The 26,363-nt window shown below is 43.4% G+C and overlaps 1 protein-coding gene across 1 annotated transcript in view; it reads left to right on the top strand.

Moving 5' to 3' along the window:
* Arhgap32 (Rho GTPase activating protein 32) overlaps positions 1–25,564 on the top strand; it is a 237,638-nt gene extending 212,074 nt beyond the window's left edge. Inside the window, exons 12-23 of the mRNA XM_052188752.1 lie at positions 771–920; positions 8,257–8,359; positions 9,035–9,179; positions 9,553–9,635; positions 10,208–10,315; positions 10,592–10,737; positions 11,480–11,675; positions 13,107–13,252; positions 15,101–15,172; positions 16,116–16,994; positions 17,658–18,670; positions 19,860–25,564. Coding sequence (XP_052044712.1) covers positions 771–920; positions 8,257–8,359; positions 9,035–9,179; positions 9,553–9,635; positions 10,208–10,315; positions 10,592–10,737; positions 11,480–11,675; positions 13,107–13,252; positions 15,101–15,172; positions 16,116–16,994; positions 17,658–18,670; positions 19,860–22,106 — 5,288 coding nt within the window. The 3' untranslated portion in view covers positions 22,107–25,564. The remainder of the gene's footprint in view (positions 1–770; positions 921–8,256; positions 8,360–9,034; positions 9,180–9,552; positions 9,636–10,207; positions 10,316–10,591; positions 10,738–11,479; positions 11,676–13,106; positions 13,253–15,100; positions 15,173–16,115; positions 16,995–17,657; positions 18,671–19,859) is intronic.
* Positions 25,565–26,363: the final 799 nt, after the last annotated feature.

Here is a 26,363-nt window from a genome sequence, read left to right as displayed (position 1 = left end):
CTTCTAGAGATTTGCCTGTTTTCAGTTCATTTACTGTTGACTTTCTGATGTATTACTAGATGGAAATATTTTCTCCAAATATTAATTTCTTTACCTCTTGCCTTGATCTTCAAAGAATTTAAGTTGAATTTAGACAATGCTTTATGCCGTCAGAGGGTGCTCTTGGTAAAAGAGGAAGGAAAGTGGTGTCTCTCTCCAGTTGTTCCCCACGGATTAGAAACGCTGTGAACATTTCTCATTAATAAAAATATTTAGCCATGTCTGTTAGCACAGGCATACCTCAGCTTAGTTGGGACAGTAAGGCAAGAAGAATATAAGTTCAAGGCCCGCCTGGGCTACAGAACAAGTTCAGAGCTGACCATGCAGCTTGGTGAGAACCATCCTAGTGTACAGTGCACAGGCCAAGGATAGCTCAGGGGTAGAGTGCTTGCTTTCCACTCCTGCAGACCTTTCTCACTGTAAACATCTCCAAAGCAATACACTGGATCCAAACTCCATTTCTTCTTGCGTGCTCTGAGACAATGGCTGGCTGTCCAGGCGGGCTGGATTTAAAGGTCAGGGAGTACAGAGTGTATGATTGCTCCCAATCTCACTAAACAGGCTCACAGGCTGGAGAACAAAGTCCGCCAACGTCTGCCCACAGCTGCCTGCAGTTATAACGCATGCTTACAGTAGGTTATCTTGAAGTCAGACTGTCAAGGTTGCTTTGTTTTTGTGCTAACTGAAATATAATCCTTTCCACAACTGAGAAATTTATTTTTATTTTTTAGTGTCTAAAAAGCACGGCAAGCTCATTACTTTCTTGCGAACATTCATGAAGTCTCGCCCAACAAAACAGAAGCTAAAGCAGCGGGGCATCCTGAAAGAAAGAGTATTTGGTTGTGACCTAGGGGAGCACCTCCTGAACTCTGGGTTTGAAGGTAAAAATTAACTCTTTAAGCTTACGGTACCAGATCCTCACATGTGTGTATTGGTTTTCTTGCACCAGACACCGGTCACATGTGGTAAATGGTGTGTGCTGTGGTTCAGTTCTGCAGTCTCAGGGCGTGCCTTGCCCGCAGTGCTGTGGCCATGTAGGAAGAGCTGGCGTGCCTGTAGCACACGGTTCCTGTAGCACACGGTTGTTCTGTGGGATTGGTATGTCGTCCAGGCAACTTCGTCAGCCAACATCCCTGATCATGTCCTGAAGCACTCCCTTCCCGTTCTTTAGTGGGAGGGGGGCAGGTGAGACTACGACATACTGAAACCGACTGCCTACATTTTATAACTAAAGTTTCCATTCCTTTCTCCTTAAATTTGGAGTCCAGAATGTAGTGGTTGGATGAATGGTTGGAGTTCAAAGTTATGTTGACTAAAATTTTAGAAATGCGCTTTTTAGTATCTAGACTAATTGTTTCTTTTGATAATTGTGTAGAACTTTTTTTTAAGATTTGAGACTTTATATTGTTTATACAGTGTATATCTACAGTTATACCATGAATATATATATTATATATATAATATATATATATTATATATATGTGTTTGTGTGTGTATGTGTGTGTATGTGTGTATGTGTGTGTCTATATATGTTTTATATACACAGGGACTATTTTAAAGTCCAAAAGAATTAAATGTATATTTTCAATTCTAAAACAGCTTGAACAATCGTGAAAAAAAGTTCAGATATTTTATATACAACTTGAGAGGAGATGAGAAATACATATAAAATAAAAAGATGTACCTCTCTATGTATTATGTATAATTGTTTTTCCTTACATTTACTCTGTTTTTACTTAGACTAACTAAATTAGTAACAATCTGAACTGTGCTGCCATGAATTGTGGCACATAATGCTGTCCTGGGCAGTGGTGGTCTATTTATCTGATAGTCGTCCAAAAGATTGTGCTGTAGCTGAGAATTTCCTGTCACCTAGTAGATTGTCGGCTATAGAAGAGCCTGGGTCCTGAGTTTAGTTTCCAGCATCACTGCCTCCCAAGCGAAAGTCTAAGCCAGCACTTCAGTATGTATTTATGATAACATTGGTGGTGATGGTTGTATGAAAGTATAAACTATAGCAGTATAATGATATACTTAATATTTATTGGTTTTGAGACAGAGTCTTTCTATGTGCCCTCGATGGCCTGCAGCTTCCTATCTAGTCCAGGATGGCCACAAAGTTCCTCCGGCCTTCGTTCTGCATGCTGGGATTGTAGGTGTAACCTAGCAGGCTTGACTATAATTCCTGATAACTAACTCTAACGAATGATAATATTACTACTAATATTTTATATATATTTATATTATAATATTATATACTAACTGTACTATTTAAAATAAGCATTTTTTCCATTTTAGAAAATGTTTCATTATGACATTTCTACACATTCATTGGTTATAGTAGAGTACATTACTTCTATTTAAAAGTTACTGTAGAAGAGCATTCTGGAATGGCTCACGTGCATCTTATATTTACTGTGTCTCTTGACTGGATTATTTTCTCTTTCATTTGATCTAATCTCACTTTGTGATTTTCATTATGGCATCTAAGTATATAAAAGCCACCATTGGTGTTGTCAGGAAGAGACGCGTTGTTTGATGTGGAAACAGTATTAGCAGTGCTCAAGGACTTTGCCGGTAGAAGGCATCCATGATGCTTGTTCCTTCTGCCAGGCTTGCATTCTGTCAGCTCTGATGGTGAGAAGAGAGTGAAGTGATGCTAGCTGAAGGCTTCTGCTTCAGTAGACAGTCAGAACTGGTCAAAGTGCTGGGAACAGGCGACTGTTAGATGCCCAGTTCTAAACATCTGCACCACCTCCTCTAAGGTTCAGGGGCCATCACTGGCTAGGAGGCGCTAGAGGATCAGAAAGAGAGCTGTGAAACAGTTCACACTGGCTGTTGCACCCATGAATTCTCAACAGCATTGATTGTCTATGAAAGATCTCATTAGCATTCTGTCATTAATGTCAAAGGGGCCTGTAAGGCCCACCCCTCCCTGGGAGCCACAGGCAATTCCTCAGAGAGGGGTATCCTATTACTTAGTGGTATATACACTGGCATAACCCCATCCATGCTTGTGTACACAACCCTAATTAAGTGCAGTGGGCTACCTACACACACACACACACACAGAGGAGTGGAATGGTTGCGAAGAAGGGATTTAGTAGAAGGAAAGTGAGGAGAATATGAGTAACGTAAAGTATAGGGGCAGGAGACTGACAGATGTGCTGGGGAGATGACTGGAGTAGGATTGCTGACACATGCTCAGTCTGGTAGAGTTCTGTCATTGAAGCTCTCGACTACTGGAACCTTGCTTGGGTATCACCAAAGCCTGTTATAAATGGCTTCTAGAGGGCGAATTAGAGAAGTCCTCCGCTTCAGAGGATTTACCAAGGGTGGGGAAGTTGTGAAAATCTGCATGGCTGAGGTGGAGTTGGCAAACGCCTTAACCTGAGGTGTGGGTGAGGGCAATGCTCAGTCACAGAGGGTGTTCTTGATGGCTGGATAGATGTGGAGTAACTGAAACTCAATCAGAAATGCACATTTATAGAAGCAAGAGTAGGGAAGCTCTGGAGGAAAGGACCCCAAATTCACCATGAGGCTGTTATCACAGAAGTTTCCATAGACTGCAGCAAGCTCAGTTTACCCCAGTGCCAAAAGGAAGTGGCCCGTGGTCCTTTCTATTGTCAGATCTATGGCACAGGAGAAGGGAACTGAGCTGGCCACTGGGAGTACCTGCAGGTGCACAGCTCTTCGGGAGCAACTGTAGCAGGGCCTGGGAGTGATCCCAGAAAGCACTGTCCAGTTCCAGAGGGGAGGAGGACGAGTGAGGACTGTGATGCTGAAGATCCTGACCCAGATTAAACTGAGCTAACATGCTTATGTCTTTATTTCTGAAAAGAAAGTTTAAAATATAAAATAATTAGAAAAAACAGAAAAATATCTTTGAGAGTAAGGAAGAAAATTATAGTATATTGTAGTTTTAGCTGTGATTGCAAGAGTCAAAATATAAACTTATAAAATAAAAATGTGTAGTAGCCAAGACTAACTTACTAAGCAAATATTTTTATGAGTTTAGTGCCGCCCATGCAGCAGTTCTGTAGACACAAATGCCCAGCACTGTTCTGAGCCCGGGCCAACTCATCCAGCACAGTTTCCAGTCCTGAAAGCTCTGCTCATAACAAATGTCCCTTTCTCTACAGTTGCTTTGCATAGATATGGATGTGTTTACAGATATAGATATTTACTTGCCGGGCTATGATCAACCACAGTATTGAGAACAGTAACAAGCTGCTCAGTTTCTGCCCTTGGAGCAGTGGGCAAGGCTGCACAGCATAGGTGTAAGGTGACCACATTGTAAGGCATGGATGGATACACATTCTAATGTTGGGACAGTGAAATGTAAAGATACTGATCGTATATCCCTGTGATATATGTTCTGCACTGCACTCCAGTGAGTCAGACTCTACTGTTTCAGAGCCTCCCTGTTGGAGTGAATGACAGAGCTGACCTACCTGCTTCTCTTAGGGTGGTGTAAGAAACCAGGCAGGAGCCTGACAAACCTGTCTTCTGTTAATGTTTCACTTTGATGTCCCTAGTGCCAGGGCTTGACAGAGCATAAGCTCTCCCGGTCTCACAAAACGTGAGCTCACTAAAAGTGTCAGGTATTTATAGGACTGGTGGTTTAAAATCTGCCAACAGAATTTTCTGTGCAACCATTATTCTAATTTGTCATTTATTTGGACATCTTTAACTGTAGAGTCAGGTTATTTTCTTGTTTTTATGTCTCTTACCATTTTCCAGCCTTGCTGTGGTGCAATCGTTAATAATTAATAACTCATAATGATTAATCATTAAGAATTAATAAGAGGTTCCACCAGACTGTTCTGAGCTTCCAGCAGCAATTGAGCAAGTTTCACTTGAATCTTACGTTTTGTCTTTCCTTCTCTCTCTCTCTCTCTCTCTCTCTCTCTCTCTCTCTCTCTCTCCCTTCCTCCCTCCATCCCTCCCTCTCTCCCTCCATCCAACCCTCCCTCCCTCCCTCCCTCCCTCCCCACTTCATTATAGAAGTCAGCTGCCAAGATAACATTTTGTGTTGACAAATAAAAGGTTTTACTACACTAGTCATAAGTTCTCTGGTTATAAATCTGGTCAGGTGGAATGGAATTTTTAGGTATCTAAGATATTTGGTTGTTATTGTTTTTCCTGAAGGCTTGTTTTATTTCTTTTACATATTTAAAATAGGATTTCCTCAAAAGTTAGAAATGAAAACGCTAATAAAAAATAGTGAGGACTTTGTAGGAAATATGTAAAATTATGTTTGATATAGAACAAAAGCATTAGGGCTAGAGATGTAGGAGATGTAGCCCAGTTGGTAGGGTGCTCGCCAAGGAGGCCTAGGTTTCATCCCTAGTAATTTGGAAATCAAAATGTTATTGCACACCTGTAGTCCCAGTCCTTGGAGGACAAAGGCAAGACTTGAGGGGTTTACAGTCATGGCTACAAATGAATTCAGGGTCTTGCACTGAAACTGGCGAGCTCTTAAGGCCCAGGTCGTGTTGGTTCTCCTGCCTCCCATCTTCTCCTGCTCAGTGTTAGGATCACAAATGTGGACACACACATTTTATGTAGTTCTTGGGGATGAAGTTCAGATCCCCCTCCTTGTGTAGTAAGCACTTTAACCCTGAGCTGTATCCTCAGCCCCATGGGAAGGTTCTTTAGGAAGAGCTAGAAGCTGGGGGTATGGTTCAGTGCGTAAAAGCACTGTGTGAGGACCTAGAACACCTGGAAAGCCAGATGAACAGCTTGAACATCTGAAACTCAAGCGGGGCTATAGGGAGATGGAAGGTAGTGTCAGGAGTGTCCCCAGAGTTTGTAGATGAGTTAGTCTGGCGTATACAGCAGCAAAACAACAGCAGTGTGCCCACTAACGAATCAATGCTCAGTTTTCTTTTATAAAATATTCACATTCATTATTCCAGTGATCTGCAATGGATTTGGAATAGGTGACAGTTTTGTAACCCTATTTTTTTTATTATTTTATATGTACATTAGTGTCTTGCCTGTGTGCATGTCTGTATGAGGGTGTTAGATCTCTTGGAACTAGTATTACTGACAGTTGTGAGCTACCATGTGGATTGTGGAAATTGAACCTCTAGAAGAGTAGCCAGCGCTCTTAACTGCTGAGCACTCTCTCCAGTGCCATGTAACCCTAAATTTTATTCCATTCCTAGTTTATAGAATAAAAACTGAAGGCATTGAGGTTATTGATAAAACAGTATTAGAAATGAAAAGTAAGCTCTTAAAAGATGATTTCATATTTAGCACACCAGACTGATTATTTCTAAGAAGCCCACAAAAATCTTCCTGTTTCCCATACTTTTCTTCTCCACTACATAAGCATCTCTTTCTTGTTGCTAAAGTTCCTGAATGTTTTAGAGATAGAAGTACACAGCTGAAAATGAGCTCCATATGAAACCTAAGTCCTCTCCCCTGTTAAGTAACTGGCTCTCAGAGCACCTGCAAGTTAATCGCTTGCTGATTTGTGCCTGTATCAAGACGGTAGTACTCCGGAGCACTGAATGCCTGCAGTTGGAGGATGCTTGTCTTGCCTTTTCACCTTGAAGAACCTACAGTTAGGAAGGGGTAATGGTGTACAATCAAGAAACACTTGGAAATGATGCCATTCTGTGGCTATATAGGCTGAGTGATTGCAGGGGCCTGGTGGGTATTCTGCAAAGTGGTCACTGAACCTGTCGGAACAACAGCATAAAGTGCTATATGGTGAAACTGGTTAGGGAGAGAGTTGTAGAATGGATGTTGTATTAAAGGGTGGGGTTTCAGTTGCTTTAGAACTGTAAAACAAAAGAGGTAGTGATTACAAATGTTAAATGGCCTTATACACTTGGCAGTATATTGCAGTTATTTTTAAATGTTGAGACTCTGCTTATACTGCTTGCATTAGAATCTCATTTCCAGTATTGTTCCTCCTTGCATCTGTATGAACCTAATGTCTGAAGCTGTGGTCTCTCTCACCACTCTAAAATGGGGTAATACTAGGACTTCGCCCATCAAGTGTCTTTGAGAATTAAATGAGTATATATCTTAGGTTTGTGAGATGGCTTATCAAGTAAAGGCATTTTCCATAAAGCCTGATAACCTGAGTTTGAGCCAGCATTCACATGATGGGAAGAAAAGAACCAATTCCCTCTCAAGTTGTCCTGTAACTTCCACATGGTGTGCTTGTGCATGCACATGTGGAAGAACACATGAAGTAAGGAAAGAGGGAGGGAAGATAGGATAGGGTAGGAAAGGATAGGGTAGGATAGGATAGGATAGGATAGAATAGGATAGGAAAGGGGGAAGGAAGGAATCGAGAAATCAAGCAAGAAAGTTAAGTTTTGAAATGTCTACACTGTAAGGACTAGCCTTTGATATACAAAGTACTCAGTGCTATTTGCCACTGCTTTTTGATTTTTTTAATCATAAGGACCTTCAGGTTTTAAGTGTAAAATATGATATCTGATAGGATTTGAAAGATGGACTACATAACTCCAGCCAAAGACAGGAAAAGCAAGGCACCATTACAGTAAAGAAATGATGTGGTAACATACTGTGTGTTGAATTCAGTAGCTCGGCCTGTCTCACTAGCAGTCTAGCCTGCTTCTTCAATTTTCCTGTGTTTCTCCCTTAGTATAGTATCTCTTTACAGACCAAGTAATGTCCTCCAGTTTACAGTTTACAGACCAGTTTAATGTCAGATTTAAACTGACACTAACAAAAGGCAAGTTAAGAAGCCTGTGTGCTGTTTTATCTGCATTACAAAATGAAGAATGCTAAGCCTTGGCCATTGTAAGATTTAGATGGTTATAGAAGTTTAAAACTTTTGTTATAGCCCACTGCCTGAAATAGCTATTCCTTTGCATTGACTGAGAGTCAAAGAAACTTGTTTAGGAGCAAAGTATCACAGCACTTGTAACTATGTTGTTGGGACAAGCACTTTGTAAAAGCACTTGCTGTGGATAAGAGTGAGTGAGCTGCTGTTTATTTTAGTTTGTAGTAGTGTGGAGGTTAAACACTTGGTCTAAAAGAGTTTGTGGTTGAAGACTGTGTGAATGATATACACACAGAACCAGGCTAGAAGTTGCTAGCTATAGATATGAGTTTATAACAGACTGATATATGAATTTTATTTTGCTTATGAACACTAAGATGTTTTGAACATCTCTTTGGTTACTCTGAATAACAACACTAATCTGTCTTTAAACCTCTTTTTAGTGCCCCAGGTTCTTCAAAGCTGCACGGCATTCATCGAGCGGTATGGCATTGTGGATGGGATATATCGCCTCTCTGGCGTTGCCTCCAATATCCAGAGACTTCGGTAAGACTCTGGAGCACTTTCTTTTTTATTCTTATTTAACTCAGCAGATTAAACTTATTTCAAAAACAGCCACCATGATGACCATGGTTATGGTAACATGGTTGAATATCCATGTTATTTTCCTCCTAAAGGACATTTCATTATCTGTGGTGTCCCAGAGCCATGCTTGCTGCCTTCCTCAGTACGTCAGTAGTTTTTTATCTCTTGGCAATGTTGGAAGAAGGCCAGTGAGATGCCTCAGCAGGTAAAGGCACTGCCAAGTCCAATGATCTGAGTTCCAACCTGGAGCCCACACAGTGGAAGGAGAGAACACACTTGCAAATTGTGTTCTGACCTGCACGCATGTACCTTCACAAGTGTGTCAAAGTCCAAAAGTAATATATAAAATGCAGTGATTTGAAGAAAATAGAAAGTCAATGAAGTGAAGGTAAACCTTTGGGGCTAGAGAGTTTTCTGTTTTAATATTAAAGTTTTGTCCTTAATTTCACATGGCTATGTGACAAAAGATGGCCTCTCATTTGTTTAAGCCCAAATATTGGTTTGTTATATGTAATAATTTGAAGGAAACAGCAACTCTGAAGTAGAGGGGAACATTTTATGTTTCTGCTTTCTGTTCCATAGTGTATATTTTCTTCTCTTCACTAAAGTAATCGTCTTGTCTTCTGTCTTGGTTAGTCATGAATTTGATTCTGAGCATGTCCCCGACCTGACGAAAGAACCTTATGTTCAAGACATCCATTCTGTGGGCTCCCTCTGTAAGCTGTACTTCCGAGAACTCCCAAACCCTCTGCTCACCTACCAGCTGTATGAGAAGTTCTCTGTGAGTACCAGATAGGATAGTGCTCTCAAGTTCTCCGTGGAGTTTTGTTGTGTGTTTATTCATAATGTGTTTTGGTTAATTTCATTCGAGAATTAGTTCTGTGCTGACAAAAGACTCCCCGAACAAACAGCGGCAGTTAAGTGATCCGGGTCTTTGAAGTTTTCAAATTGTTGTTCTTACTTCTGGCTCTGAGCCACTAACTCAGCATGCATGACTTTGAATACCAGCACCCTTTTTAACAGTGGCAAGTGAGAGCCACAGTGTGTGGGAACAGTGTCTTCTTGATGCTTCACTTTGCCCCAGAGAGATTGCAGTCAGGAACTCTCATTGGGCTTGCAGAGCTCACTGCTGTGGTGGGTTGTGTCTGTTACAGGATGCTGTTTCTGCAGCAACAGATGAAGAACGGTTGATAAAAATCCATGATGTTATTCAGCAACTCCCCCCACCACACTATAGGTAAGTCATGACTTGCCAAATAGATAGTAGCAGCCAGAGGCTGAGATTTATATTAGGCACAGCTGGGTCTTTATGGCTTATATGTAAATGATTGTTTCTAATAATAGAATGTATAGTACTGTCTTTTGGCCACTATCTTTTATTGGTTTTAATTTCTGTAGTTAGAGTTTCAGAAATGTTGTAGATAACTGATAAGTTCTGTGTGTGTGTGTGTGTGTTTTAGTACATCTGTCTGTATGTCTGATTGTGTCGTTTAATTGATTATTTTACTTGCAAAGATATTCTGCTTAGTTATTTAATCTCAGTGTGCACAGGATTGTTCAAATAATGATGAACAAAGGCATTGCAGCTGAGTGGGCTTTTACTATAAAAGCAGATCAGCTGCCCAGATACTGTTCCTGCTGCTCCTGAAATTCCTTAGGCCATCTTTAGGTTTGCTTATGCCTTGGTTTTATTCTTTTAAATAAATGTTCAGGCTCTTTCCTGTTGTCTGTCAGAAATGTGCAAGCCAGTGAGCTCCACACTGCTGTATAGTATCTGTTTCAGTTAGCATGTTGTATTTCATTTTCCAGAACTCTGGAGTTCCTGATGAGACACCTGTCTCTTCTAGCAGACTACTGCTCTATCACAAATATGCATGCGAAAAACCTTGCCATTGTGTGGGCACCAAACCTGTTGAGGTAATTTGTATTTGATTTATGAACTTTAAGGAATGAGTTTGCTTACTTGAATTAAAAAAGAAAGCCTTGCATCATTGTTCATCAAGAAAAAAAATTAACAAGTAAAACAAACTCTTATTGTATTAACATCTCCCTAAAGCAGCCATCTAGGTTTTAGCTAAGGGGCTGTAAAAGTACGATTTCTTTTGTGGGTGTCTTTGTAACTTCTGTACTAAAGAATTGCCCATTAGGAGACCTCCTCTCCCAACTCTGATGGTGTTGTCATCCACCCTACAGATCAAAGCAGATAGAGTCAGCTTGCTTCAGTGGGACAGCAGCTTTCATGGAAGTGCGAATTCAGTCTGTGGTTGTTGAATTCATCCTCAATCATGTGGATGTGCTCTTCAGTGGCAAAATCAGCGCCGTCATGCAGGAAGGGGCAGGTATGGCTCAGATGGCTTTTCCTTGTTAGCAGGAACAGGTTCCTAAAGGAATGAAGAACTTTGCAATTATTATTTCACATAATACTATGTGACAGTGGTAGAAGACAGCTAAGTCAATCCTATTACAAACTCAATGAATTTACAGTTACCTGGTGTGTCTATATAGTGAGTACTGCATATCAAACTGTTTTGGTAAATTCATTACACATTAAAGATATCGTGTCTCAGGGCTGGAGAGATGCTTCAGCAGTTGAGAGCACTGGTTTCTCTTCCAGAGTACTGAAGTTCTGTTTCTAGCACCCACATGATGGCTCACAACCATCTGCAACTCCAGTTCCAGGAGAACCAGCACCTCCTTGCTGCTTCCATGGGAATGCGTGCAAGTAGAGCACAGACACAGGCACAACACCCATACAGAAAATAATGAAAAGGATTTTAAAAATTAAAAAAAAAAATCTTGCCTCCATTATTAGTATATATAAAGGTATAAGATAGAGTAAAATGTCCTTCTAAAACTAAAAATGTCTGAGTGATCACCTTTATCTGGTACCTTTTAAGAAGCTAATTAGATTGTTACAGAATTTCACTGTGCTCTGGAACGTCATTAAATATAAAGAACTGTGATATTTATTATTGCAAAACTTTGAAGAAAAGTTGAAACATATCACTAAATAGAGAGTGAAGGTGGATGGACAGACTAATACACACATGCAACACTGACATTATTCCTTTTCTTCTGAAGCTTCTCTGTCAAGGCCCAAGTCCTTGCTGGTCTCATCCCCATCTACCAAGCTGCTGACATTGGAGGAAGCCCAGGCAAGGACACAGGCTCAGGTCAACTCTCCCATTGTGACTGAGAATAAGTACATCGAAGTAGGAGAAGGGCCTGCTGCGCTTCAAGGGAAGTTTCATACCATCATTGAGTTCCCACTTGAAAGGTAACATACCTAAGTCCTGTTTTAAAATATACTTTCACAGCTACAGATAATAGAATGCTTTACAATTTGCTATTTTATTAAAATTGGGGCAGTTGTAGAAAATACCTAATTGAATATAGACACTGAAACCTTTATAAGAACTAATAAAAATTATTCTTATAAAACTTTATTACATTGTAATTTTAAAAAGTTAGTTGTACAAGGAAAATTGGTAATATAAATGATACTCATTAATTGCATGAGGTTGGCTTTTCCCTCTTTGAGAAATGTGATTTAGAAATTTAGAAATAAGTTATGCTGAAATAGCTTATTCAGAAAGTAGTGACTGCTTAGTGACTTCTCTGACACTGGTTCCTGATCAGCAAGAGAGTCATTGGTGACTGAGACATGCAAACGCTCCTGCCCCAGCCCTGACCAGGAAATGGAGCCTCCTGTGCATTCTGATGAGTGCAGAAGTTGTCATGATCCCAGAGAAGCTGTGGGTGTGACCCACACAAGCGTGCACGAGGCTTTTGTTTCATTGTAGAGTTTTTGGTTGTCACTTGGTTTCAGGGACTTAAGCAGTATGAAGAATGCTGTAGTGTGTCTTGCCAGTGTCCCTCTGAGGTCTTACCCTCACTACTTCTCTAAGGAAATGCTAGTAAAGGGTGTGATTCCCTTACTAGGTCTGTAGGAAGGTGTGCAAGATATGTGCAAGTTAGTTTGGATGTTTCTGCTGTCCTTCTGGCAATGCTCATGAACATAAGGATCCATAGAAAATGTAACATCCTCTACCTTTATTTTCTTTCTATGACTAAAAAGCCAGAAGTTAGCACGTGTCTTTCTGTTTCATTTCAGAGTTGATTCTAGGTACCTTGCTTTCATATTTTAGCCCTTGTTTTACAAAGAACAAATGTCTTTAAGTAGAGACTCAAAAAGTAGACATTAGGATGTAGACAGGCTTGGGTTTCGTGGAATCCTGATCTGCTCACACACTCTCAGAGTATTAAGGAAATTAGTTGAACTTCTTAGGTCTTCATTTCATCAGCTTCTTGTGTGGCTATCTGGTTTTAAAGGACATCTAACTACACACAAGTAGTTGGCTCGTATGCGGATTCTTGCCCTCCCTTCTGCCCCTGCTCGCCCCTCCCCTCAGGTTCTCTGACCGTCTTGTTTGTGGGGCTTATTATCAACGTCTTCGTCGCACTTTCTCGGACTGAGGTGCATGTGGTCTTGGAAGCTGTGGTTGAAGCTGCTCCCCCATGTTAGCTTCCATGCCTTGCAGAACTGCACTGCACCGTGCACCACATGGAAGGAGAAGGCTCATCCGCTGCTCCCCTTGGGCCTCTCCAGGCTGTTCCATTCTTCCTACCATTTGTTCATTTCTCGTTATTTAGGAAGAGACAGAACCTCGGCTATATTAGCACTGATAAACTGCTTTTTGTTTCATAGAAAGAGGCCTCCAAATAAGATGAAAAAATCTCCCGTTGGCAGCTGGCGGTCTTTTTTCAATTTGGGGAAGTCCTCTTCTGTCTCCAAACGCAAGTTGCAGCGTAATGAGAGCGAGCCCTCGGAGATGAAAGCCATGGCTTTGAAAGGTGAGCACTGAGCTGCGCTGTCCTCAGGACTTCTCTGGGGATACTTTGCCGGTGCCATCATGACATACACATGTAAAGCATGTGTATGATGACATAGCTTGCACAGTGCTGGTAGGTAACAATATTACTGTGATATGCACTTGTTTTGATCTTTAGTTTCACACATTTAAAATGGACAAGTCTGTGTTTCAGCATACTTTTCAAGTTTATAGCTATTTTCACCAATGTCCTTCTCCTACATGACTAGCTGATGGGAGTACTGTGTCCCATCAGACAGGTCAATGACTGTTGAGCAAATTACTCTTTAAAATAGTTTTTAAAAACTTGTGTTCTGATACGAACATGTTCTTAAACTAGAAAAACTAGTAGCATTTTTCTCTTAGGTACCATTAGAAGTAATGGTCAGTTCATTTACATCATACCGTTTGCAATCACATATTACCCACATGTTAGATATTTTGGCTAGTTGGCTCTGCAGAAAGAAAATTAATGTAGTTCCCTGCCTTCAGAGTCTTAACTAGAGAGACGTCTCTATGAGAAAATGACTTCCAGTATGCAGTTACAGCTAAAGTAGAATTTTATGTCTAGCATCTTTGGCTGGCATTGTCGGTTCTTACTGGGGTAGGGTGATAGTCAGGAGTGCTAACTGTATTTTAGAAAATTAATATTTTATGCATATGGATGTCTTGCCTGCATTTGCGTGTGTATACTCATGTGCCTGGTGCTCATGGAGGCCAGAGAGAGCCGTGGATTTCCTGGAACTGAAGTTACAGTAGCTGTGAGCTGCCTGCCATGTGGGTGCTGGCAGTCAAACCTGGGTCCTCTGAAGAGCATCAGTGCTCTTAACCACTGAGAAAGCTCTCCAGCCCCGGGAAAGAGAACTTTCACCTTGGGAGTTGAAGAAGGTACAGTTCACCTGATCTTTAAGGCGACTAAGAGTCATTTTTTAAGAGATGAGAGCTGGGTGGGAAGAGGGGCAGGCTGAAGAAAAGAGATTTTTAAAGAACTATAAGAGAAATTATTGTCAAGAGAAGAGAGTGGGAAGAGATGGTTAGGAAGGTCACAGAAAGTGTAAGAGACAGAGTTCTGCAGTTTGTTGTGCTTGCTATAAGCAGGTCAGAAAGACATGGAACTTTAGCAGGTAAGATTAATGTGTACAATAAAAATAACCAATATTCCTGGAGGTGCTGTTACTAATTACTGAAAACATATGCGGCAACAGTCTGACCGATGTCGCCGTGCCTGTGGTCACCTGAAGTTCCTAGGGAAGGTACCCTCCTGTCTCATCTGCCCCCAGGGCTCCCAGCATCTCCCGCCTTTAAGCAGTACCGCTCTAGCCTCTGCCTGTGTCTTCGTGGACCTTCTTCTCTGTGTCTCTTGTCTACTGGTTTCACCATCATGGAAGATGAGAGCCACTGTAATATGTCATCAGAGGGGCTGGAGGAGTGGCTTGGTAGCTGAACGCTCTTCCATAGGACTGAGTTTGCTTCCTAGCACCTGGAACTCAGGCGCCAAGGGACCCATTGCCTTCTCTGGCCTCCCGGGTCACTGGCACATGAATAAAAATAAAGTTTGTAAAGACATCACCCAAGGTTACCAAGTTGGTTCTGGAAACATACAAGAAGGGAATCTTTTAGTTAACCTTTTTGCTCAAGTACATAGGGTTTGGGAAAATTTTTTTTCTTCCCTCACCCCCACAGGAAACAATAATGCATCACATTCCATACTAGGGCGGTAAGCTGAATATCACACTTGGAGATTCAGGCATTGCCAGGGAAACCCCAGACCTTTTAACTGCATAGTCCTTAACAATCACAGGTTTTACACTGCTTTGTTTTTATTATTTAGGTGGCAGGGCAGAAGGAACCCTCCGCTCAGCTAAAAGTGAGGAGTCCCTTACTTCTCTCCATGCAGTTGATGGTAAGACTAAAGTGTCCTCGGACGGATTACATAAAAGTACATGTATACAGCAATGCTATGAATACATACTTAGCAAGAAGACTGAAATGTCACTTCCAGTACTATTATTGGCATTAAGTATGGTTCAGTTAAAACTCATGGAAAAGTAAGTGCCACTATTTCCTTTAGACTTGTTAACAGGAGAAGCTTTGAGACTCATTAATGATAGGCGGTCCTCAAGGGTCATTAGTAGTTGGACCTGACCCCTTAAAGTGACTCTGCCTCCAAGGAGACCAATATCTCCTGGCAGATACTGGAGGGAGATGTGGTTACAGCATAAGTTAGAATTTCGAATCAAACTTTACGAAAGCAAGTGTTGTGCTAAGCTGTGCCCCTTGGATTTGCTTGAAAAGTGAAAAGCCTGTTTTCATTAGAAAAAAAAGTGCAAGTATTTTAAGTGTGTGAATGGAATGCTTTATTAAATGTGTGGAAACACTTTTTAATTAGGAAGAAACATTGTTTCTTCTTGTCTGAGGTACCTACCATAAGGATGTTTCCCCATAATAAACAACCTTTTGTTACTGTTTGATTCCTAAAGTGCTACTTTAAGTGATGACATCTACCCAGTAAGTCAAATATGAGACCAGTGATAAAATAAGACACAAAGAAAGTTAGAAAGTTTGCCCAAAGTCATACCAGTTGTCAGTGTTGAATTTGTAATACAATTCAAGAGCTCCTTGCCATTTTCTTACCCAGGCTGTGGATCAACTGTAGGACATGTGCTTGTTAGTGTTTTTTTGGAAGTTCTCTTACCACAAATGTAACTGATGTTTGTACACCAGAGACAGTTCATGGAAAGAAAAATTAAAGTTGCATTATTACTACTGTACTAGATAAGTGACTAATTGTGGTGCTGTGTGTGCTGTGATAGCCATGCTCTAACATTGTTGTCTGTTTTTCCCAGGTGATTCCAAGTTGTTCCGACCTAGAAGGCCCAGGTCCAGCAGTGACGCACTCTCCGCTTCCTTCAATGGAGACGTGCTGGGGAACCGCTGTAATTCCTATGACAACCTGCCCCACGGCAATGCGAGTGACGAGGAAGGGGGACTACTTCACATTCCAGCACTCGTGTCTCCCCACTCAGCTGAGGATGTTGATTTGAGTCCACCAGACATCGGAGTGGCCAGTCTGGACTTTGATCCGATGTCATTTCAATGTAGTCCTCCGAAAGCTGAGTCGGAGTGTCTGGAGAGTGGCGCTTCCTTTCTGGATTCATTAGGGTATACCAGGGATAAACTGAGCACCAGTAAGAAGGATGTGGAAGCAGGTGGGAGCCAGTCACAGACTCCAGGAAGCACTGCAAGTTCTGAACCTGTGTCTCCAGTCCAGGAGAAACTGAGTCCATTTTTCACCCTGGACTTGAGCCCCACTGATGACAAGTCTTCTAAGCCATCTTCATTCACAGAAAAGGTTGTTTATGCTTTCTCTCCGAAGATTGGACGGAAACTAACCAAATCTCCCTCCATGAACATATCTGAGCCTATTTCAGTGACCCTCCCACCTCGGGTATCAGAAGTCATCGGTACTGTCTCCAATACTATAGCTCAGAATGCATTACCGCCATCTTGGGACAAAAGTGTGGAAGAAAGAGATGTCATAAATAGATCCCCCACCCAGCTAGGAAAGATGAAAACAGGTGAGAGAGAGGCACAGGAGAGATGTGAACCAGAAGCACAGCCCCTGGAGCAGGGGGCAGCTGAAGAAGTAGAGTTGCCAGGGACAGAGGAGCGGCCTGTCTCGAGCAGTCAGAGCAAGGCTGTACCTTCTGGACAGAGTCAGACAGGTACTGTTTGTTCTCCTCCGTTCCTTCTCTAAGTTAAAGGGGTCTTCCGTCCTGTGAGCCTTCTGTGCCTTTTAAGAGAGCCTTCTCCATGGCTAGGCTGCAATCAAAGAATGTTTTTCTGAATGGTGCTGAGGCCTCAAAGCCCTAAACTAAAATGAGGCAAACAAAATTCCCCAAAGGGCCCATGGTCCTGCTTCGAACCTTCACAAAGGACCCCTTAACTCTCTGGACAGTCAGAATTCATGGATAATTTTTGCACAACTGTGTAGCTCTTGATTCTGTTTTCTAATGCATATTATATTCTAGCCTTACAAGTTAACAAGCCAGCCTACACTGTCAGTGTAAAAGTATTATCACAGTCTAAGCACTGGAAGCTTGTACTCTTAAGTGGCCTTTTCTGAGTCAGGTGGAGGCCTGCTTCCCCTCCAACCTTGTAGCAGTTCAAGAGGACTTGCAGCCTTAACACTGTGTTAGCTTCCCTTTTGAACCAGATGTGGTTTCAGCAGCATTTGCATGTGGGATAGAAGACCATGGATTGCCATTTTGAAATATGGAAGGCATATTTTTATGTTTTTAGTGATCACATGGGGAGTGTTTGGCTTTCCGTATAGGGTAACATAAGCTACCTTTTCATTCTAATTTTTTTTCCCAATTTCCCACTAGGAGCAGTTACCCATGACCCCCCTCAAGATCCCGTTCCTGTCAGTTCAGTCTCTCTTATCCCACCACCACCGCCTCCGAAAAATGTCGCCCGAATGTTGGCACTAGCATTAGCTGAGTCTGCACAGCAAGCCTCAACTCAGACCCTGAAGAGACCAGGGGCTTCCCAGGCTGGGTGTACTAGTTACGGAGGCATGGCAGGCGTTACGTCTGAAGAGAAGCTGCCTAGTTCCTACTCTAGCATTCCTCTAGATAAAACCTATTTCCAAACGGACCGACCAGCAGAGCAGTTCCACCTGCAGACCAATGGACTCGGAAATTGTAACCAGCCTCTCCCAGAGACAGCAGCTATGGGAGGTCCCACCCATTCCAACACAACTGACTCTGGGGAGCAACTCCACCAAGTAGACTTAATAGGGAATTCGCTACATCGAAACCATTTATCTGGGGATCCAGAAAAGGCTAGAAGCACTTCAGTTCCCTTGACAGACTCAGAGAAGTCTGATGATCATGGAAGTTTCCCTGAAGACCACGCTGGGAAGACCAGCATGCCCACTGTCTCCTTTTTGGAGCAGGACCAGTCTCCACTTCATTTCTCCAGTGGAGATCAGCCCCTCTCTTATCTTGGTACCAGTGTGGATAAACCCCATCATTCCTCAGAACTTACAGACAAATCTCCCATGCCTTCTACTTTGCCTAGGGACAAAGCCCATCCTCTTTCTGGGTCCCCTGAAGAGAATTCCAGCACAGCCACCATGGCTTATATGATGACAACTCCAGCAAGAGCCGAAATGAGCGCCAGAGAGGCCAGCAGGGTTATGGCTGAGCAGCCCGCTGCTGCTGTTGCTGCTGCTGCTCCTGCTGCTGCTGCTGATTTTGTGACTGCCACCCTTCAGCGCACCCACAGAACTAGTCGGCCCCTCCCCCCACCTCCTTCCCAGAGGCCTGCAGAGCAGCCACCAGTTGTGGGGCAGGTACAAGAAGCACCAAGTATGGAATTAAGTAATTCCCACAAGGTAAGATAGAGAGGAAGCCAGTGAAGTAGTATACTTTTTCCAAAGGTATGTCATTTTTTGGTAGGATGTATTATCTTTTAGTCAGGTGGAAGGTTTCCATGAAATAGCTGCCATTTGAGGCTGGAGATCTCCGCCTTTGCCTGCCTATTGGCTTTGTGGTAAAGACGACATAACAGCTCCTGGCGACTGCAGCTCAGCCATCCTTGCTGCTTCTCCTTCCTGAAGCACTGAGCTCTTTCACAGGGAGACACTGACAGAAAAAGGCAAAGGGAGCCCAGGGCTGCAATAGTTACTGTCTTTTCTAGCTCACCTCACTGATCAGGTGACTGAGGGTGAGTCATGTGACCACCCTGTGAGGACCCTTGATGTCCGTGTATTGAAAGTACTTCATCTCCATGGCTTTCAGAAGTGTAAGAAGTGAAGATCTCTGGAGTTTTGCATTTCCCTTGCTGTGAACAGCTGTGTTGCGTAGTTAGAATGCCTGTCTTGGGAGGGAGTGTTAGATACAGAGTGCCAGAGGGTTTTCCTAATTCCTCCTTCAAAAATTAATAGTACCACAGGGTTTGTGATAACCTTAGCAAAAAGGACTTAATGTTCTGGTCCTTACTGCAGGGTACTATTTATGGTACAGGGACAGCGTATTTAATCTGTGGGCCCACAGTCAGGAGGGACAGAATGCAGAGGCAGTAAGCCCTGACTTGCTGTCACAGCAGACAAGTCACTTAGAAACTCTTTCCTGTATTTGGAGGTTTAAAACTGCTCACTACATGGAACTGAGTCACTCCAAAACTCCTGTCACCTGATAAAATCAGCTGTTTTCATTAAGTAAAATCTCCTTGGTGCTGAGACCAATAGGCAGGATATTTATTTTTAGGCCCAGTGCTGTTTTTTGCCTAATCCTGTCATTGGTTCTACATATTACGATACCACTGTAGGCAGCCTTTCCTCTCATTTAACCCTAGCAGGAGTTAGCAAGCACTACACATGTCTCCACAGGTAATAACATAGCATGTAGACACACAGATACTCTTTTTGGGGCCATGGGTCAGGTTCAGTGTAACTGCAGAGCTCGGGCAAAGTTCAAGCTGTCACTCAGTAGCCTGGGTCTGCCTGTTATAAATGTCTTAGCTTTTGGCTCGGAGGGGCGGGTGTTAAAGAACTGACTCTTGACGGCACTGTCTTCCCGCAGGTCCAGGGAGTAGCTCCAGCTCCTGAGAGGCCACCTGAGTCTCGAGCCATGGGTGATCCTGAACCCATCTTTGTCAGTGATGGCAGTGCTGCTACCCAGTGTCCCATGGCTGCCTCTGCTCCCCAACTGGGACTGCCTGAGAAGATTCGGGAAAGCAGCAGGGCCCCACCACTCCACCTGCGTGCTGAGTCCTTCCCTGGCCATTCCTGTGGCTTTGCTGCCCCGGTTCCCCCAACACGGACAGTGGAAAGCAAGATGGCTGCTGCCATGCACTCCAGCGCTGCAGACGCCACCAGCAATCCCAATTACCACCCCTTCATCCCCTCGTCAGCCTCAGTGGACGATGTGTTGCCTATGCCACTCCCCATCTCACAGCCTAAGCACGCCTCTCAGAAGATCACCTATTCCTCCTTTGCCAGGCCTGATGTCACCGCAGAGCCCTTTGGTCCAGAAAACTGTTTGCATTTCAATATGACTCCAAACTGCCAGTTTCGCCCCCAGAGTGTTCCTCCACACCACAATAAGTTGGAGCCACATCAGGTATATGGTGCTCGATCAGAGCCACCAGCCTCCATGGGTCCTCGTTACAACACCTATGTGGCGCCGGGAAGAAACATGTCTGGACACCACTCCAAGCCGTGTAGCCGGGTTGAGTATGTCTCTTCTCTGGGCTCCTCGGTTAGGAATCCTTGTTGCCCTGAAGACATTCTACCTTACCCTACCATCCGGAGGGTACAGTCCCTCCATGCGCCCCCACCTTCCATGATCCGCTCTGTTCCCATTTCACGGACAGAGGTTCCCCCAGATGATGAACCAGCCTACTGCCCACGACCAGTTTACCAGTACAAGCCATACCAGTCCTCGCAGGCCCGCTCAGACTATCATGTGACTCAGCTTCAGCCTTACTTTGAGAATGGACGGGTCCACTATCGCTACAGTCCGTACTCTAGCTCCTCCAGCTCCTACTATAGCCCTGAGGGGGCCTTGTGTGATGTCGATGCCTACGGCACAGTCCAGCTGAGGCCCCTCCACCGCCTGTCCAGTCGGGAGTTTGCTTTCTACAATCCAAGGCTGCAAGGAAAGAACGTGTACAACTATGCTGGTCTGCCCCCACGCCCGCGGGCGAATGCAGCTGGCTATTTCCCTGGTAATGACCACAATGTAGTCAATATGCCCCCTGCTGCTGATGTAAAGCACACCTACACCTCCTGGGACCTTGAGGACATGGAAAAATACCGCATGCAATCCATCCGCAGAGAGAGTCGAGCACGGCAGAAGGTGAAAGGGCCTATCGTGTCGCAGTATGACAACATGACACCAGCTGTGCAGGACGACTTGGGAGGGATCTATGTCATCCATCTGCGCAGCAAATCAGATCCTGGGAAAACTGGACTTCTCTCTGTGGCAGAAGGGAAAGAGGGGCGGCACCCAGCCAAAGCTGTCAGTCCTGAGGGGGATGACCGTTTCTACAGGAAGCACCCAGAGTCCGAATTTGACAGAGCCCACCATCACGGAGGGTATGGCAGCACACAGGTAGAGAAGCCGTCCCTCCCACAGAAGCAAAGCAGCCTTAGGAACAGAAAGCTTCACGACATGGGTTGTAGCCTCCCAGAGCACAGGGCGCATCAGGAAGCAAGCCATAGGCAATTGTGTGAATCAAAAAATGGACCACCTTATCCCCAAGGAGCTGGCCAGTTAGATTATGGGTCCAAAGGGATGCCGGACACTCCTGAGCCAAGCAACTACCATAACTCTGGGAAATACATTACATCAGGGCAGGAGTCTCTAAGACTGAACCACAAGGAAGTGAGGCTTTCCAAAGATCCGGACAGGCCTCGAGCTAGGCAGCCACCTGCCCCTGAGAAACACTCCAGAGACTGCTACAAGGAGGAGGAACACTTCTCTCAGTCTATGGTCCCACCTCCCAAACCAGAGAGGAGTCACAGCCTAAAACTTCACCATACCCAGAACCTGGAGAGGGACCCCAGCATGCTGTACCAGTATCAGACACACAGCAAGCGCCAGAGCAATATGACTGCTGTGTCCCAGTATGATAACCTGGAGGATTACCACTCCATGCCCCAGCACCAGCGAGGAGGCTTTGGAGGGGCAGGCATGGGGGTCTATGTGCCCTCTGGCTTTGTCCATCCACAGAGCAGGACATATGCCACAGCATTGGGTCAGGGGGCCTTCCTGCCCACAGAGTTGTCCTTGCCACATCCTGACACACAGATCCATGCAGAATGAGCCCCGGGAGCAATAGAGTTGAAGCAGCCTCTGCTGGACAGTGGACTGGTCTATTTTTTTTTTCAATAACCAAAAAGATTTAGGAAAAAAAGCTACAAACCCCCTGGCCACATGAAAGAAATATAATAAAAATAAATCACCACCTTCCCCCTCCCACTCATTACTGCCTCATCCATCTATAGGCTGTGTTGTTTGTACTTAAAGAGATCCGGATGATTGTAAAGTGCTATGCTGAAAGCCTAGTAAAGAATTCCTCGCCGGCTGGCTGGCCGGCCACAGACCCTGCTCGCTCTACAGGGCTGATCTCTAGGACCCTGAGGACTGCCTTTAATCCACTGAATTTAACTTTGACCTTCCTTCTTAGTACTTGTAACCTAGCTCAGAGCAGTTTGCCCCTATTTCCTGGTGGGCTTCTTCATTTCTTGTTGTGTCTGTCCCCCCACTCCGTGTACAGCGCCATCAGGTGGACTCTCCACTCTGTTCTGCTTTCATTATCCCTGTCCACAAAGGAATCTAGTATTCTTAAGTAGAGAGGAGAAAAACTCCCCAATCCTTGAGCTACGCCACTTAGACTGCTAGCGGATTCAAAGGTAAAGGAATTAGGATTTTCACCATTTAGTGCCACATCACTCTACGCAGCAAGTCCATTGTGAGCCGTATTCTCCACTGTCAATAATTCTTCACTTGACAGGGTGAGAGCTAAGTTAATGCTTAAGGAGCTTTCTATGAAAAAGATGAAGTTCATCTCAGCAGTGAACTCTGCTAATACAGAGCATCGCTCGTGCCTGCAGTGATGCCCGCACAGCCCACAAGAAGATCAGCACACTTTAGTGCCAGGAAAACAGCCATCCAAAATAGTCTCCTTAGGAAACGACCAGCATGGTCTAACTGGATAAATCAATTTTCTTAGGGATATAAATGTACGTGCCATTATGTTTCTGATCTAGAGTACAGATTCCCTAGAAACTGTCCGTGAGGAAACTGTACATTGCTCATTGTCCCTGAGTCCACAGACCCATCTCATCTACTGGCATTCTGGGGGTCACCGTGGTTAGGCTCCCCTCATTGTGTGGTCACAGGCTTGCTGCATTTGTCACCGACACCAGCATTTCAGAATAGTTCTTTCTAACTCTCTAGACCTGTTAAACATGTGAACACCCAGGACTTTGTTTTGAAAGTTGCACTCCTTACTGGGCTTGGGACGGGCCCTCTCGCCCAGCTTCCCCCTGGTTTTCTTGACCCTAGACAGTGGAGACTGGGAAGGCAGGCCTGTGTTTAGAATGAGTTAGACTGGCATTTCATTCCATAAATCATGATAATACTTGAGTTTTGTACATTTGTATCTTCTAAATACTCTGTAGGAGACACAGGAGATTTCATTCCATTTACTACTAGGTGGTTGCTGCTCTGACTTTTTGGATGGGATATCTTTTACTTAGAGCAAAGGAAGAAATCTTTCAAGAAGCTAAAATCCTGCTGCTGTTACTGCTGTGAAATTGTGAAAGATTAGATTTATGGCAGTCTTTGTAATTAAATCATATAGTTGCATTTTAAGGCTATATATTTAGAAGTAAAGTTTTAAGAACACATTCATATTTGGAGATAGTCTACAAGGTTTTATTTCCCAGATTGACCAGAGGGGTACAATGAAGTCCAAAGCAGATATCTGGACACACCAATACATGCAAAGGTCTGTGGGAACTTAGGCGTCTGCATTAAAAGTGCAGACCTGACTGTTGGAATGTCTGGAAACCTGATGGGTGCCTCTGCCTGGCATACAGATGTGTAGATGTGTTGGCAGACACTATCTTTTTTTTTAAACCCTAGTCATCTTTTTTTATAAAGGAGGCAACTCATTGCCTCTTGAATACCACACCTGCCCTGAATGCTACCCTTAGCAGCACAGATGAAGGGATAGAGGCCAGCGCTACAGACAGGGAGAAAGTTGCTTCGGTAACTTCAGGCCTATCCTGAAGAGAAATGCTACGAGGTCCAGGCCAATTTTGATATTTGTGAATTAGTTTGTCACACATACTGTTTGCTCCTGAAACTAAATTCTCTTTTATAAATACTAAGGTTGATTCCTTAAGACAACTTCTTTATTAATAACATTCTTTGGGTTTAGAAATGTCAGAAAAATATTTTAAAGATAGAATCATAATTCAGATTATTGGTATAAGTATGAAAACAAACTTTAGATAAAGTCTAAAGTTATTTACTGTACGTAGCACCAGCCTTAACTTTGGATTCAGCTATTGGAACAGCTTTGCCCACATGTTTCTCTGATACTGTGAGGGCAGAAATTGGATGGCAAATCACTGTGAGCCAGGTTACCTCAGTGTTGTCCGCCTTGTGTGTGACTTCACAAACACAGGAACTGAATGTTATTTTCAAGTGTTGGTGTGGAGCGTTATGATAAAGGAAGTGGAACTGCCTTACACATTAAACAATCTCACCCCACTGGAACTTTTGCAGCCATGTCTCCAGATTTTCTCTTTTGGGCAAAATTCCATGGCTTGGTTAGACTGAAGTAGATGCTCCTAGATAGCAGTCTAGGAGCTCAGCTGAGAGCTCCGGGGCATCGTGTTCTTACTAATAAATCTAATCTGAGCCTTATTTCTTACAGAATTCAGTTTCTTTTAAAACATACATTCATGTATTTTAAATGCTGTTTGGAGAAGTCCCTGGGACAGTCCCAAGAGCAGGGCCTGCACATTTCTTACAGTGGTAAAACAGTTTTTAAAATGTAGGGTCAGGTTTTAAAAAAAATTCTAAGACTTATTCTGTGCAGAGGAGGGACCTGGAAGGTGCGCAAAGACAGGAGAGCCGGTCGTCAGGGTGGAAGCTGCAGTGAATTCAAGAGAAGGATCCCGCAAAGACCATTTCTCTGTTCCAGCCCTATTGGTCACCCTTTCAGTATGTTGGCAACGTGTCACCTGAGCAGAGAGTGCAAGAAAGTAATAAAGAAAGCTGAAGTATGTCAGAAAGTTACTTCCAAATGGTTAGAGGCATGTGATCGATTGTCAGTACTATGTGTTATGGAAATGTCAAGAATGATGTATTTTAATGTGTGCAAGATAATGTTGGTGTGCACAGAGGGTCTTTTCCTTATCTGATTAGTACTGTTAATGTTCAGAGATTAAAAAAAAAAAAAGATTGTTTTTACAGTTTAGATTCTGAGATAGCAAAACCTGATTTTCAACCATGACCTGCATGAGAGAAGCATCCTAGGAAGTCTTAGATCACACCTTTGAGTTCTTTAATTTATATAGTGTTTTTTTATGTTTTAATATTTTTGTGAACTGGTGTAAATTGTTAATGCATATAAGCTTGTGTATTTTTGTAAATAGTTTTGTGATTTACTTCTTTCCCCCTGTGTAAATATTTACAGTCTCATTTCTTCCAAACTTATTTGAAACTGAGTTGTGGGTTTGGGGTTTTGTTTGTTTCCTTGTTTGTTTGGCTGGGGTGGGTGGGTGGGGGAGAAGGGATTTTTGTACTTGAGATGGAGATATCTTGTGGTTTAAAGCAAATGTCCCACTGAAAGCAATTCTAATATCAACTGAATTATTTCAGGTTAAAGCAGACTTTTTGTGTATGTGTTTCCTTTTTGACCTAGTATGGATTAAGATGAAGTACATGGGATAGTGATGGGGTGTTTGGATTAGGTGTTCATATCACATGACCTCTTAGGTCAGACCATGTGTCCGTTGAGCTACAGTTCCTCTCAGCTCACACACTCATCTGTAGAGCACAGGCCTTTTATCTGTTCTAGAACATCTAAGCAGACAGTGCCCTAAGGCTTCCCTAAAGGGTCTTCTGTCTTCTGCTGCCCGATACCCAGTATCAGTCCTCAGGAAACTCACGTGGCTTCAAAGACTCCTCCAAAAGGGGAGTTGGAATGAAAAACACATGCCTTCAGATTCTTACAACACATCTCAGACATCCTGTTTTCAGAGTGAAATAACCAGAAAATAACCATCCTTTAGACTCAGGTCCCTGTGGCAAGCTGGCCATGGCACACCCTGTGCAGACAGGTTTGGTGAAGTGACTTGGAGTAGATGTGAGTCATGCAGCTGTCTGGAAGACCAATGTCTCACTGTCAGCAAGATCTGGGGTACAGGGGCCCTGATAACCACCTACAAGAGCTGAGTCTCCACCTGTGGGCTGTAAGTTACAAAGCATTCTTGAGAGCCTTTTGGAGCTCTGTCCCTTTTCCCCAGGACTGGGGAGTTTCCTATGTGGTCTGGGTGCTCC

Source organism: Apodemus sylvaticus, chromosome 7 (genome assembly GCF_947179515.1).
Source record: "Apodemus sylvaticus chromosome 7, mApoSyl1.1, whole genome shotgun sequence".
Lineage (NCBI taxonomy): Eukaryota > Metazoa > Chordata > Mammalia > Rodentia > Muridae > Apodemus > Apodemus sylvaticus.
Note: the sequence above shows the minus strand (reverse complement) of the source record. Positions and strands in the feature narration are given on the sequence as shown.